Source organism: Marmota marmota, unplaced genomic scaffold, assembly GCF_001458135.2.
Source record: "Marmota marmota marmota unplaced genomic scaffold, marMar, whole genome shotgun sequence".
Taxonomy (NCBI): Eukaryota; Metazoa; Chordata; class Mammalia; order Rodentia; family Sciuridae; genus Marmota; species Marmota marmota.
Genome location: NW_025999949.1, coordinates 5,697,736 through 5,712,232, shown reverse-complemented (window position 1 = coordinate 5,712,232; position 14,497 = coordinate 5,697,736). Strand labels below are relative to the sequence as shown.

The window sequence follows — 14,497 nt, the reverse complement described above, 5'->3', positions numbered from 1 at the left end:
GGGTGCATTTGGAAGCAAACCATCTCTGCTGTGGCTGTTCCTGGAGGATCACTTTCATTGACCACAACTTGATACTGGGTTACTTCAGTGAATTTCTTGGGTTTCAGCAAGTCTGGCTTCTATGGCTTTACAATTTTCTAGGCTGGCTAGAGTAAGATGGCTAGTTTGGGGGAGAAAGGATCTGTGAGATAATAGGGTGCTACATCCCCACTTAATGTGACTCAGGCAGCTGGTAGCTATCCACTGTCAGTACTCTCTAGGGAAATCAGTTAATTTCAGTTATACATCAGGATTGTAACTAAAATTTGGCATCTGATTAACCAGAGTGAACTAATTTGGTATGCCAGTGTCTCCTTACTGCACACTCCGTTTTTTGATTGCTTGCATATGATGAGGTTGATGTCAGTGAATCTATTATTCTGACAAATGCTAATCAGAGGTAGGATTCTGATTTTAAATTCAAATTCATTGTGCACTATTAAGTTTTCTAACATTGTGTGCTTTTGATGGACTCATTTGCATGATTTTTAAAATATGCATTTCAGGCTGTAATTTTATTATCTGAGGGTTCTTTTACTTAATATGAGTTTTTTGAGGAGCTTTTCTTAGGGTATGAAAAGGTTAACAATCTATTTGCAGCAGCAATATGCTCTGATTGAATTCCAGATGACCTATATTAATCATTATCTATCCTCTGTCGAGTAGAGCATAAGTTAGGACCACTGGAATACTAATGACTGGGTTCAAATTCTACCTCCTCTGCTCCATCTATGTGCACTATATGTAAAGTGACTATGGAGAGGTACATAACCCCATAACTTTATCCTCATGTTTCATTGGACATAATAATAGCATTTTTCTGATAGAATTTTGGAGATGGTTCCATTAGAAATGGCACATGTATAAGCCATATTTTGCTAGGTGTACTGCAGTAACAATGCATCTAAATTAGGAATGGCTGACAACTAGAGATTTGCTTCTCATTCATATTCATGTTCATTGTGGGTTGGCCTTGCCTCTGCTCCATTGTCTCTTTGTTCTGGGACACAAGAAACAGCCCCTATTGGTGTCATGACAGAGAAAAAAATGGGGATGGAAGAATCCCAAGACATTTTTGGTTTGTACTTGGAAGCAGCACATTTTACTTCCATTCATATCTATTTGGCCAAAGTAAGTCAGTTGGTCAAAACTGGTATCAGGTGAGTGGGTAGAATAATCTGCTGTACCATGTAAGTGGCTAGAACATAGTAAATGCCCAGTAAACATTAGCTGTTACTTTTAAATTGGTTCACATAAGTAAATTATAGTATGGGATTCTGCTAAGCTAGTGAAACTTTCCTCTGCTAGGACAGAGAAGACTAATATTTGTGTTTTTTGTCATATGGTTCTTTTAAAAACAAATTAAAGTGCAGAATGTTTCCTTTGAACTTTCCAGGGAAGGTGGTCTATGGAGAACCTATAGCAGCAGGTCTGGGCACTGATGGCACTCACTACTGGAATAAGGAATGGCACCATGCAGCCCACTACGTCATGGGTCCACCTCTGAGACCAGACCCTTCAACTCCTGGCTTTCTCATGAATCTGTTGGCTAAGTAATCATTGTGTAGATGACTATGAGGGTTTTGCCAAAATAACTTGTTTTACAAGTCTCGGGTTTGGGTGAAGGAGAGCTAGTCTTAATTCTGGACCTTCCATGAAACTTCCAGTATTCTGTTGTTCCTGACCTGAGAGATCCAGGGCACTTCCTTACCTGGAGAACAAAAATACTGGCTTAGTTATATTATGATATGTTGTCAAAATCTCTCCTGGACATAGAGTAAGCTGATTATTTTTACTGAATTTTTACTTCTGTTTTTTTAATCTTTCTCTTGTTACCCAGAGCCCAGTCTCTTTAATATGCATCCCCCCCACCCTGCCCAGTGCTGGGGGATTGAACCCAGAGCATTCCACATGCTAGACAAGAGCTCTGCCATTGAGCTACACCCAAGCCCTATGCCTTGAATATCCTGAATTTTTTCTATGCTGAGGTAATGCAGGAACCAGATGGTTGTGTAGGTAATTCTGTCACTTTCTGGAAAGGGCTGATCATTGTTCTTGAGCATGACACATACATGGACATCCTGACATCCCCCATTCACAGATGCTCAGATTCAAGTTACCAAACAGATTTAGGAACTGACTGTATGAGAGTTCACTTGTCCCTTTCTTTCAGTGTCTTTCTTCTTTTACGTTTCTGTGTTCCCAAGATAATTCACAAGTCAAAGCAGGATTTCAGTCCCTGGTGACATCATCATCCTTGGTCAGTCTCACGGACAGTATCACAATGTGGTCATTTGCCCAGGGGTCGCCCTGGAGGACCTGCCCTTCATTCCCATTACCTGATACATGGTGACCCTGATGTTACTATTATCAAATACAACTGTTAAGTTTTACCTGAGACAAACTCATAAGCACAGAACCAGTAGGTGACACAGGTGAGCCTAGAACTCAGGCTCTCTAACCGTTGCTTGCATCTAGGCTTCTTGTGTGTTCTCTGAAAGCACCTCTTATATAAAGACAGGAGAGGGGTGAAACACACACCTGAAAATGCTATCCATTCTCCATTGCATTTTTCTGACTTTTGGTGAAGAGGGTCAGGAAGTTAGGAAATGTATGGTCCTTTCATCCTCACATGTTCTGTCTACTCACCTCATGTTTGCTTGTTTACAGTGATGACCTGACCACAACAGGGACTGACAACTGCACTTTCAACACGTGCCAGAAAGCTCTTGGGAAGGATGATTTTACTAAAATTCCCAATGGGGTGAATGGTGTTGAGGACCGGATGTCAGTCATATGGGAAAAAGGCGTGGTAGGTTTCATAGGGTCCAGTCTTGTTTTGCTTTCTTCTTCAGATAGGATCCTGACTGATTGAGAGCCAGAATGGCATAAACCTCCTTAGAGAAGCTTCCTGATTTTTTTTTTTTCATTACAGTGGGAATCCAACACCATTGTCACCAATTCCATCCCATCCCACCCTGCAGCAGTATCAGCAAACAAATAATTGTCTTCTCTGCATGTTTCAGTTTAGAGGCTGCATTGGGAATGGACTTACATTGGGTACAAAGAAGGCCATTCTTGCTGGACATGGTGGCACATGCCTGTAATCCCAGCAGTTTGGGAGGCTGAGGCAGGAATATCATGAATTCAAAGCCAGCCTCAGCAACTAAGCAAAGCCCTAGAGACCCTGTCTCTAAATAAAAAATAAAACAGGCAGGGGATGTGGATGAGTGGTTAAGTGCCCAGGGTTCAATCCCTGGTATCAGACAAACAAACAACAACAACAACAAAAATCTAAAACAAACAAATGAGAATCCCATTCTTTAAATGTTACAGTTCTGCTTCGTTTCTCATGTTCTTGGATCCCAATTCCTCATGTGTCACTACTATGAATACTTGAAATGATGGAAAATACATGAAGACTACATATTATGTTCATGTTTGTACCTCCTTTTCATAAAATCTTTGTAGATGTCTCTTTTTAAAGAACCCTTGGATATCATATTTTTAAAACTGCTGTATGAAATCATATAAATAATAACTCAAAGTTTTTGAAGGGGAAGAAAAGTCCAATTTCTTTTTGATTTGTGTCATTATAGTAAATATCTTCATTAAAGCAGATTTTTATAATTTATTACAGTTCCAAGGTATATAAATATTTTATATAACACATGATACTATGATATTTTCTGAAACAAGATGGTTTACTTCTAGGATTATGTCTTTTAGGTCATGGGTTTTTTTAATCATTTTTTGAGATAGGAATAGTAAACTTTAATATCAATATACCTAGGAATAAACTCTTTTTCTATATTAAACACTTTTTCTATATTAAAGTATTTTGCAATAGACTTAGACTGTTCATGATTATTGTTTCATGTGAGTTTTAATTGCATGAAATTGAACCTCTTAAGTCAAGTTTGCATCTTTCTAAAAGTGTCACCTGATTTAAAAACGTCATAACCTGTCTTATTTAACTCCGTAGTACCTTGCCTATGTCTACATGCTTATCTTGTCAATCTTGGGTCTATGATAAATTAGCCAGATCATAAATGTAATAGGTGGTGGTGGAAACCTTTAAATGGCAATTGAAAGTACCATTGCCAACATTTAGCTGTCATCTGTAGCAACCTGGTATGGTTCTGGGCAGGATGGGAGGAATTAGGGGGGTTGTTTTTTGACCTGATAGATTTTTGAAACATCATCCTATGTTACCCCATTGTCTTCTTCATTAGCTTTATGCTTGTTTAACACCGGCATCCACAGATGTGGTCAGCTCCTCAGTGTAAGAAATTCAATGCAGTTCTGGTTGGTTTAAGTGGTGCAAGTCTTGTATTTTTATTGATAGGAGGTTTTTTGTTTTTGTTTTTGTTTTTTTTTTTGAGTATTTGATCATCAGAACAAATGCATTTTCTTTTTGGAATTATTTTATAGCATAGTGGTAAAATGGACGAAAACCGATTTGTGGCAGTTACTAGCACAAATGCAGCCAAAATATTTAATCTTTACCCAAGAAAAGGAAGAATAGCTGTAGGATCAGATGCTGACATAGTGATTTGGGACCCAAAAGCCACAAGGTAAGTCAGACTTCTTGTATTCCTTGGCTTCATGATGAAGAAAAAGCACTAACTTGCAAAGAAATTTTGCTTTGGCCTTAATCAGCCATTTCTTATTAGGTGATATATTTAGCCATGCTCAGGAATTTTGAGACTGTGCACAGATAAAGGTTTTGATATACAAATATTTCTTTGTTTTTCTTGGCATAGAGGTTGCAAAACTTGTGTTGCATTCTCTGAAAATGGATATGTATAGAAAACCAATATGAATTTACCACTTCAGTGCCTGGCAAATGCCTGACTTCACAGGGAGGAAAGGTACAGCACAATGAAGAAAATACAAGGCTTAATTTGAAAAGGGCTGAATTGAAAACTCAAAATAATTACAGCCTTTTTAAAGCTTTCAGATAGAAAAATTCCAGCACAAAGGATGTCACTTTTTGTTAGCCAAATTTTCCAGTTGAGTTCATCTTGAGCCTATCATTCCCAGTAGACTCGAGCTTTTTGTTTCCAATTTCCATAATTCTATGTTAATATTGCAGGTCTGGCAAATTCCACCAACTCAGGAAAGCACTCAGTGGAGGAGGAAGCTCTGTGAATTTCTCCTTACAGGAGGAGAGCACAGACAATACCTGCATACTGATGTGTGTTTTCTGTAGACTTTGCCACTGTAATGGAGGGAAACCCACGACTTCAACATTTTGTGTGTGTGTATATATTCATGTGCAAACAGCAATACCATGAGCCGGTCTGCCTCACTGTACAGCCATTTATTAAAAGTGTATCACTTTTTTTTTTAAATGTAGTAGGCAAAATGTGTAGCTTGTTGGAGGTGGTATCATCATAAAGACCCACTTCCAGTGAAATGCTCCTGGGCCGCCCTCTGGGGAAAACTAATTTAACTGTGACTCTGAGCCTAAATCCAGCCCCAGGTAGTCTCTGGACCCTCGTGGTCCCTATCCAGGGATCAGTTCACATGGTTGGAAGACTATGATCATGCCAAGTAGCCATTTGCCAAACACTTTGCCCTAACACCTCTCTGCGGTTAATGATCCATGCAAAGCAGTAAATGGTGGTACAAGCATCTTACTTACCTGAATATCCTTAGAAACCAACTAAGCACAACTCTAAGTCTTTGTTATTATGTTAACAAGGAATTGCTGACCATTAAGGACTTAATACCCAGTAAAACCAATAAGGGCAGCTTCTCTACTAGGCTAGGGAAATTTTGCTTGGGAAGGCAATGGGAAGAAAAAATTGCTTGGTTTTAGAATGATCTGCACATGAATTGCACATGCTACATTTAGAGAACCTGAGGTATTTTAAATACCACTCTGCAGTAGGCTGGTGTATGCCCAGCAGTCTCCTACCCAGGGTCACCTTTGCTGCAATTCAGAAAATTTTAGGCAGCTCCAAGGGTAGACAAGGTAGATTTTTGGAAATATCTTGTGACTTAGGGAGACCATCAGGTTTAATCAGAAAACCTATAAATTTTCAAAAGGGACAAAACTATCATGTGGAAGAAATATTTATGAAAAATTATGATTTTGAAGCATAACATCTGGGAGAGCAGAACAATGATAATAATTAGTAATATTTTGCACTTGCATGGCTCATGGTGGGTTAAACTTCAGTATCTAAAATGTGATTTATCAGGTAAGACAAATAAGATTGCTTCATGGTAATGAGAAAACTATAACTGCAAAACAGTATAAGTTTGATATGAGAACCCTGACCATGTGACTTTGACTTTGGACGCTTGTATGTTTTCTGTGAGATTCCATACCATGTTATCTCCTGATTTAAAGCACAGCACTTTATATTATACTTGCTTGTTCATGTTCTGTTTTTAATTCCAGTCAGGCGGGCCAGTAAATATAAAACCTTTTATGGATTTGATTCTTTTCTATGTTTTTCCTTATCAAAGGTGAGAGAAAGATGAAAATACTCTATTGAGTGATGTGACTCTCCAGTCTCATTCCCATTATTACCCAGAGTGCCTCGGGAGGCCATTCCATGTGGTTCTTTTCAACCCTACACCTGGGTAACTCCAGCAGCGCCCAGCCTTAAGAGTCCTCCCTGGCTGGTTTAATTTCTGAGGACGACCCCAGCTCGAGTATAAAGCATTGTCTTCCTTAGGCAACTGGACAAAGAGAAATGACCGGAACATAAGGTTGTGAATAATTCACTTGCTTTATTTACCACATATTGCTGCTTGGAGGATATTTATAGGCTGTGATTATGTATCCTTGAGTCATGTTTTTAGACTACACAAATTTAGATCACTTTCTCACAAGTTCTAGCTCCTGATTTCTATAACATTGTTTTGTCCTTCCTTTCCTATTCAGTTGTTTCAGAATAGTACATAATGATCCAGATAGGTAGTTACTTTTTAAGATCTATATATTACCTGCTTAATTTCCCTCATTTCTGGTCTAAGAATAACTAACTTAAGGTCAAACTAAAAGGTTTCTATGCTTGTAAGTTTCTTTCTGTCTCTTTCATCAGTTTTGAAATATTTCTTATATAACAGGGCAGTTATTATGATTTACTTTATATACTGATAGCATAAATTTCAAATTTTAAAATTTCATATATATGGCATTTTGGGTAAGATAAATATAGATATATAGAGATATATGGGTATGTAGATACAGATTTGGCCTTTAATTATACATATATATTACATCTGACCTTTAATTATTAGCACTAAATCTTCTTTAGTAGTACAAGTACACTTTAGTAGTCTTAGGTATCCTTTCTTGCTTTTTGTCTTGGACTGCTTATCATGTGCACCTCAATGCTATTCGTAATGAAGACCAGCTCAAGTCCAAGAGCCTGATATGCAGGTGCTGGCCTGAGCTCCACCCAAGGTCATTTAAAGTCTCTGTAAGGCTTTTGGTGTAGCTGAGTGGCAGAGGACTTGCCTAGATTGCAGGCGGTCCCCAGGACCACAAAATAAGTAAATAAATAAATAAAACTAAATAAAGTTTCTGTACATCTACTTCTGCATATGCAAAGAGGGATTGCTAATAATAGTTATGCCTACCTCACAAGGTTTTTGTTAGAATCCCATGAAGTAATACTTGTAGACATGCTTTATAAAGTAAGAGAGTGTTACACAAAGACAAGACGTGTGTTATTATAGCTATTTTATATTTTTCTTGTTTGGCCAGTGTCATGCTTTTTGGAATATTTTCAGTTTTACATGTTCGCAGATCATTTGCCTGTGCTGACCAGGCAGACAGATAAACCACAGGGTTCTGTTTCTCTGATACTCAAATCTTTTTTTTAAAAAAAAAACTGGCAATCTTTTCATTTTTTCTTATTTTATAGTCTTTTTGAAAAAAATGGAGGAATCTTATCAGGGTATATTGAATTGATCTATCCCCCTTTGGATTTCTTTCACTTATTTGATTTCATAAATTTCTTAAGAGTCTTCTCTAAACCACCATCCAACTATTTGGCATTGTCATTACTCTTTTTTTTTTTAATGTAAACACTACAGAATGTGGGGAAAGGAGAGGCAGGGCAGTTGAGGAGGAGTCTTCATGGAATAATGAATCTGGAAGAAAGTGTGTTAATGGTGGTTCACATCACAAGGGAGCGACTATTGCAGAAACTCTGCTGAGCCCTTCTCTGGGTGGATCACAGTCCCAGCTTCCTCTATTCTTGGCCTGCTTGTTATGAGAAAGTTGCTTGTCTGGCCTGGCTGTTCCCAACCAAAATTTATGCTGTTGACCTCAACAGGGACCTTTCTGATGTGCCACATATTTTTAGCCTTCTTTAATTGTCCAGGCATCATCCAGAGCTTTCCGTGTCCCCACACACTACCTCCTGATCCTCAGTACCTTCCTCTTTCCACCTCATGTCCTGAGTCCTATGAATCCCACACACCCACTTATAATACTGTACTTCAGTTTTTATTCACTTCTCCCTCATTAATAATCTTGAGATCTAGTTCTAGTTCTTAAAATAAATGTTTTATTTCAGAATCATTGCAAAAGTTACTGAAAACTTGCAATGGAATTACAGAGAAGTTTGATGCACCCCACAGCTATTTTCCACTATTATTATCTTACATTAGTATGGAACATTTGTCACAACTAATGAACCAATGTTGGCATGTTACTTTAATTAGAATCCATACCTCATTCGGGTTTGCCTAGTTTTTACTTACCGTTCCTTTTCTGCTCCAGGATCTCATCAGGATCCCACATTGCATTAGTCATCCTGTGCTCTTAGGCTCCTCTGATCTATGACAATTTCTCCAATTTTCTTTTTGATGACCTTGTTAATTTTGAGGAATATTGGTCCAGTATTCTGTAGAATATCATGTGTTGTTGTTAAAGTTTAGATGGGGGTGTCCCCCAAAAGCTCACATGAGAGACAATACAAGAAGGATTGGAGGAGAAATGATTGGGTTATAGCCTTAACCTAATCAGAGAATCAATCCCTGATGGAATTAATTGAGTGATAACTGGAGGCAGTGGGGTGTGGCTGGAGAAAGGGGTTGATTAGGAGCATGGCTGTGTGGTACCTGGCAAATGGAGACCTCTCTCTCTGCTCTCTGATCATCATGTGAGCTGCTTCCCTCTGCCACACTCTTTTGCCATGATGTCCTGACTCACCTCCAGCCTCGAGGAATTGAGCCTGCTGCCTATGGATTGAGACTTCTGAATCTGTGAGTCCCCAAATGAACTTTTCCTCCCCTAAAATTGTTCTGGTCAGATCTTTTAGTCATAGTGGTAAAATAGCTGACAAAACAGTTGTGATTTTATGTTTTTCTCGTTTCTAGCACAGGTATGGGGGAAGGAAAATGGCAGACGTTACATCACAGGAAGGGTTCGTGACGTGGATGGGACTTGGTATTGTTGATGTTGACCTGGCTGAGGTAGCATGTACCACAGTATGGCCCCACCCCTCAAATTTCTATGCTATACTTTTGGGCAGGAAGTCACCATGTGCAGACCATACTTAAAGAGTGGGGAATTGTGCCCTAGTTTGATATTTTAATTGATTCTGTAGAACCTGGGCCTGACCCAGTTCAGCACAGAGCAGAAGCACAGGAAATGCTGTTGAACAGGAAGTGAGAAGGATACTGCGTTCAAGATTGATGCGATAAAGCAATGGCATCAGGAAAATTGGAAATATTGTATTCAGCAACAGCTGTGGGGAGGAGGAGAAGAGTCAGAATAACATTTCCCCATTTCATGCTTTAAACTTCATACACGTGACCAATTCATTGTTGGAAGAGTGAATGAATTCAGAAGAATATAAATAAAAAGGATTTTCCGAGGACAAGAGGAAGAAAAGTTTTGCTAGTCTTGCTTTTTTTAAGTGTCCCTTTGTTTCTGAGGTTGGGAGCGATTTGTTAAGCAGAGCTCTTCGGGAGAAGAAATGAAGCTATATGAGAACTGCTTTTGTGTGCTCCTTCTTTCAGGGAATTTACTCTATATTGGAGCACTCCTGGGAACCAGGCCCTGAGAGTCAAGATTGTACAGACCCTAGTTCTGACTTTAGGAAACTGACAGTCTAGAGAGAAGAGATGAGACAAAAAGTCAAATATTCTCAGTCTAAGCAAGTATGTGTTAAGAATATCAGAAACAAGATGCTGTGAAAGTTCAAAGAAGAAGGATCTTTCTTATGTTAGGACAGTCATATGCATAAAATTACACGAGAGAGAATAGTGAGTGAAGTATCTGCCCCCTGAGAGTCAGGACTAAAGCATGGTGAGGTAAACTGAGGCACCAATGGGGCGTTCTGGGAGGAAGCGGTTACAGCTGAGAATTAAGAGAGAACTGATTCAGCCAGCAGAAGAGGAAGGGAAGGTGAGGAGGTGATGGGATGTTTCCAGTTTTAATTTTTTTATTATAAACAGAAGCATTTTTAAATAGATCTCACCTTGCACAAAAGCATTATTTGATCTATCAATAGATGAATATATATATCTATGGAAGTTTTTCTTTCTACAAGAATTTATTCCTTTTATTTCACCTACCCGATTGTTCTATTAACTGAAGGCTGGTAATCTGCAGGCTTTCTGTGTGACCACACCATTAGATGGTGGCCAAATTTTTTCTGCAAGATTTCCTTGCATGGTTTTAACAAAAACAATTGCTCAGTTGACTAGTTATCTCAAATGAGAGCAATACACATTGCACCCAGATCCTCAAGGGGGCGCCCGTGGCCCACACTGAGCTCAGTGGATCCAACCAGACCATTTGAGCTGCTGGTTATGCAAGAACAAGCCAGCCTCTGGAGAACAGATGCACTTGCTAATGATTTTTGGCTTCATGGTACATAGATGTTTTCATTTGTTTTTTATTCTCATTTCGTTATTGACGACATGTAGAAGTAAGTGTGCTTGCCACACAATCTGTAACCTTAAAAATGGACTGCATCAAAGTTACGGAGGGGAGATCAGTGGAAAGAAAAGCAAGGCAGCCATGCTTTTTTTTTTTTCTTTTTTCCTTGTAAACGTGTAAAAAGCTGGATAATTCCAGGCGTTTGACATGTGGTGATGGATGGTGAGAGAGAATTGGGAGTGGACGCCTCCAAGAAAGGTTTGGATATACTGATGAAAGATTACTTAAGATGTTACTGGCTGGTAAAAGTTCCTGCAAAAAATGACCTGCAATAGCTCTTCTGTGTCATTGCACAATAAAAAACACTGCATTCAATGCAAAGGGAGCATACACCTATTTTTTTTGAGCTAAGAGTCTGCCATATTCAGCTTGACGGCTCACTGAGCCACTGTCTATTGCTTGTGACAGAAGTATGTGTCCTAACACTCCACTACTTCGGTCAAAGCTTTAAATTTAAGGACATATTCTCTAGCTAAATATTCAGTCCATTTCTGTAGAATATTTTGGTACTTGGAGTCAGGGGGAAGAAATCAGGAGTATTATTTTTATGAGGTATCAAGAATTTGTGGTGTCCTGTGGTTAAAACAGAAATCAGCCAGATTGACCAACTGGTTAAAAATCTTATTAGAGAGGATGGCATGTAAGTTAACTTGCAAGCCACAGCAGCAGCAGTAACTCATGTTCTGGCAATTTAAGGCTACCCCGTGAGCTTCAGTTCTTTGGTATTCATTAAATAGCACTTAGTTACTATAGCAACTGTCCCTTTTCAGTATTTATGAACTACAGGATATCTCACAGCATCTCAAGTACACAAACATGCAGCCAGCACACTGTGTGCACTGGAACATTTAATGAAGACTTCTAGCTGCACTGGATTCTGCCAAGCCGGCATATTTTAGATCACAGTGATTTTAATTTATTACTTTTTTAACTCAATTACAGCAGACTTTGACCTTGAATACACCATTCTTGTAGGCATTGTGCTGTCTTTCCTGCTTAATTTCCTTCACTTTCTCAATGAAGATAGAGATAAATGAATTTAAGTTTATATCCAGTGAAGAGTAATGACTTGCAGCTTATGAATATGCCCCTCTGGATTCTGGAAGGGGCCTTATGGATGAAATCAAACAGGGAAGAATGACTTTCATCCTTGAGTAGTGGGTATTGTAGCATGTGAGGAAAAGAAGAAATGAAGAGTAAGGTGCTCATTGGCAAAATGATGCTATGGCTTACAAATTTGGCTTTATTATCAGTGGCTGTTTCATAGACGCTACCAGCCAATTCCCCCTTGAAATGCACATTGCATATCTTCTCATTTCTATGCCATAATCCTCCTCCTCCAAAGAAGAAACATATGCACACATGCACACCTTCATAGCAGATATAAACCTGCAGTTCTGCCTTAAAAGCTGGTCAACCTGAAGACTGCTTTTTATGCCTGATTCTAAGAGTATTTATAACTAACTCCTCCCCCCAGGCCCCAAACCTGAGCCATCCCAGTATGCACTGTGTGGGAGGAGGTGGGGGTTGCAGGCCTTGTCCAGGTGCATGAGTGGAAATGAGGATGATGTGCTCTGTGATTTTCACAGTGCTGCCTGTGTGAGTTCATGGAGGGACAGGGTGTAGGGCGGCTGCTTTAGTCGATCCAGGTTGTGCTTTGTGCAGCTGCAGGGTGGTCCTTCATGTAGTCATTGCCACAGATTTATATGGTAATTATGACAATTTTCTGGGAGATGATAGTGAAGTATCTTGAGGAATAAGTGTCTTTTGCTAATCTACCCAGAATCCAGCCTGCAGTACCACAGAGAAAGTACCAAAGAGAAAGGCTTTGGGGCTGAATTCTTCCTCTGCTGCTTACAAACTGGGTGGGTGACCTTGGGAATGTTGCTTGATTTTTTCAGAATTTTAATTTCTTGATTTGTTAAGCAGGCAGGATGATGGTGTGAATGTTATAGCATTGTTCTGTTTAAAATAGTGTACATAAAATGTTTGGTACAAAATTAGTGTTCAGTAATACTGGGAAAGTACTAGGTAACCAGTTAGAAGTAGGGGGTCCATTTGTGTAATTTGTGGAAGCTGCTACTAGCTATCATTGTTATTCAGAAGTCATTGTGTACTGACTTAATTCAGACAGCACCAAAATATACTAAAATTATATTTCATATGAAAACTCCATCTCCCTTATTTCTTGTATCGACCTCCTATTTTCACCAAGATGACTGAAGTTGAGAAGCTTGGTTGGATTCTTTTGGCTGAGATAGTCTGATGAAATCAGAATTCTTCAATGTCCCCAAAGCTGACACCTTTTAGAAATTATTTATAGTGAAACCAGTCAAACAAATCACATAGTATTCATTTTGTGGCCTGTTTAAAAAAAGAAAAAAGCTTGAACTCTGCATGAAAGAAAACTTGCTTTGCTGATTACAGATGGTGAAATTTTAACCACTATTTATTCCAAGTTGTTTATTTAAACATGTTCTGATGCAACTGAACCTTTCAAGGAACTAGGAATCATTTCTGGAGACCTTACTAGTAATAGCTGCATGTTTTTTCAAATTATAAAAGAAAAGCAGCTTAGAAATGAATCACAGTAACCACTTCTATGGTTGACCATTTGCCTTTGCCAGAGTAAGCATGGTTTATTTTCAGTATTAAAATTGGGCAGAAAGAAAGCACCAAGGAGAAGTTGTATATAAGGCACCAGCTTTCCTATCTCAGCACCTGCTTTATTTTTCTTCCTACCTGATGTATAGTCTATGTTTCTCTGTTTTTGACATTTGCCTGCCTTCCAGGACACTTATGGGGAGATACAGGGGCTTAATACTTACTTGAGTGAATAAGTCAGACACCAATAGTCTTGGGACAGTGAACAAATGTGTGATTGAAATTTTTGTTCGAGACTTTGTTTACTTACTCTTGGAACTGATTTAAGATCTACATTTTACATTTTCCTACTTTGAATTGAAACAGAGACAGAGAGAGGGAGGGAGGGGGGATAATAAATAAACTCTCAATATTTCTCTGTACTTTCCTAGGAAAGTGCTTGATAAAGATGCCCTTCAGAGTCAGTGACCAGTCAGCATCCCCAGGCCTGACCACCAGCATGGCCTATTCAGGCTTGAATGCTTTTGTGGACCGAACAACTCTGGTTTTGGTCTCAGGTTCACCCCTAATTTGGCTAATTACCTTAAAAACATAGACTCTTTTTTTTTTTAATTTTTTATTGTGGGTTGTTCAAAACATTACAAATTTCTTGACATATCATATTCCACACTTTGATTCAAGTGGGTTATGAACTCCCACCTTCACCCCATACACAGATTGCAGAATCACATCAGTTACACATCCATTGATTTACAAATTGCCATCCTAGTGTCTGTTGTGCTCCGCTGCCTTTCCCATCCTCCACCCGCCACCCTCCCCACCTCTCCCCTCCCCTCCCCTCCTCTCTCTCTACCTCCTCCACTGTATAACCCTGAGGGTCTCCTTCTATTACCATGCAATTTCCCTTCTCTCTCCCTTTCCCTCCCACCT

General features: G+C 39.1%; 1 protein-coding gene across 3 annotated transcripts in view; it reads left to right on the top strand.

The window, feature by feature from the left end:
• Dpys (dihydropyrimidinase) overlaps nt 1-14,497 on the top strand; it is a 75,288-nt gene that overhangs the window by 26,592 nt on the left and 34,199 nt on the right. For all 3 annotated transcript variants that reach the window (XM_015486364.1, XM_015486363.1, XM_015486362.1), the window contains exons 5-7: nt 1,436-1,592; nt 2,710-2,851; nt 4,474-4,616. In XM_015486364.1, coding sequence (XP_015341850.1) covers nt 1,436-1,592; nt 2,710-2,851; nt 4,474-4,616 — 442 coding nt within the window. The remainder of the gene's footprint in view (nt 1-1,435; nt 1,593-2,709; nt 2,852-4,473; nt 4,617-14,497) is intronic.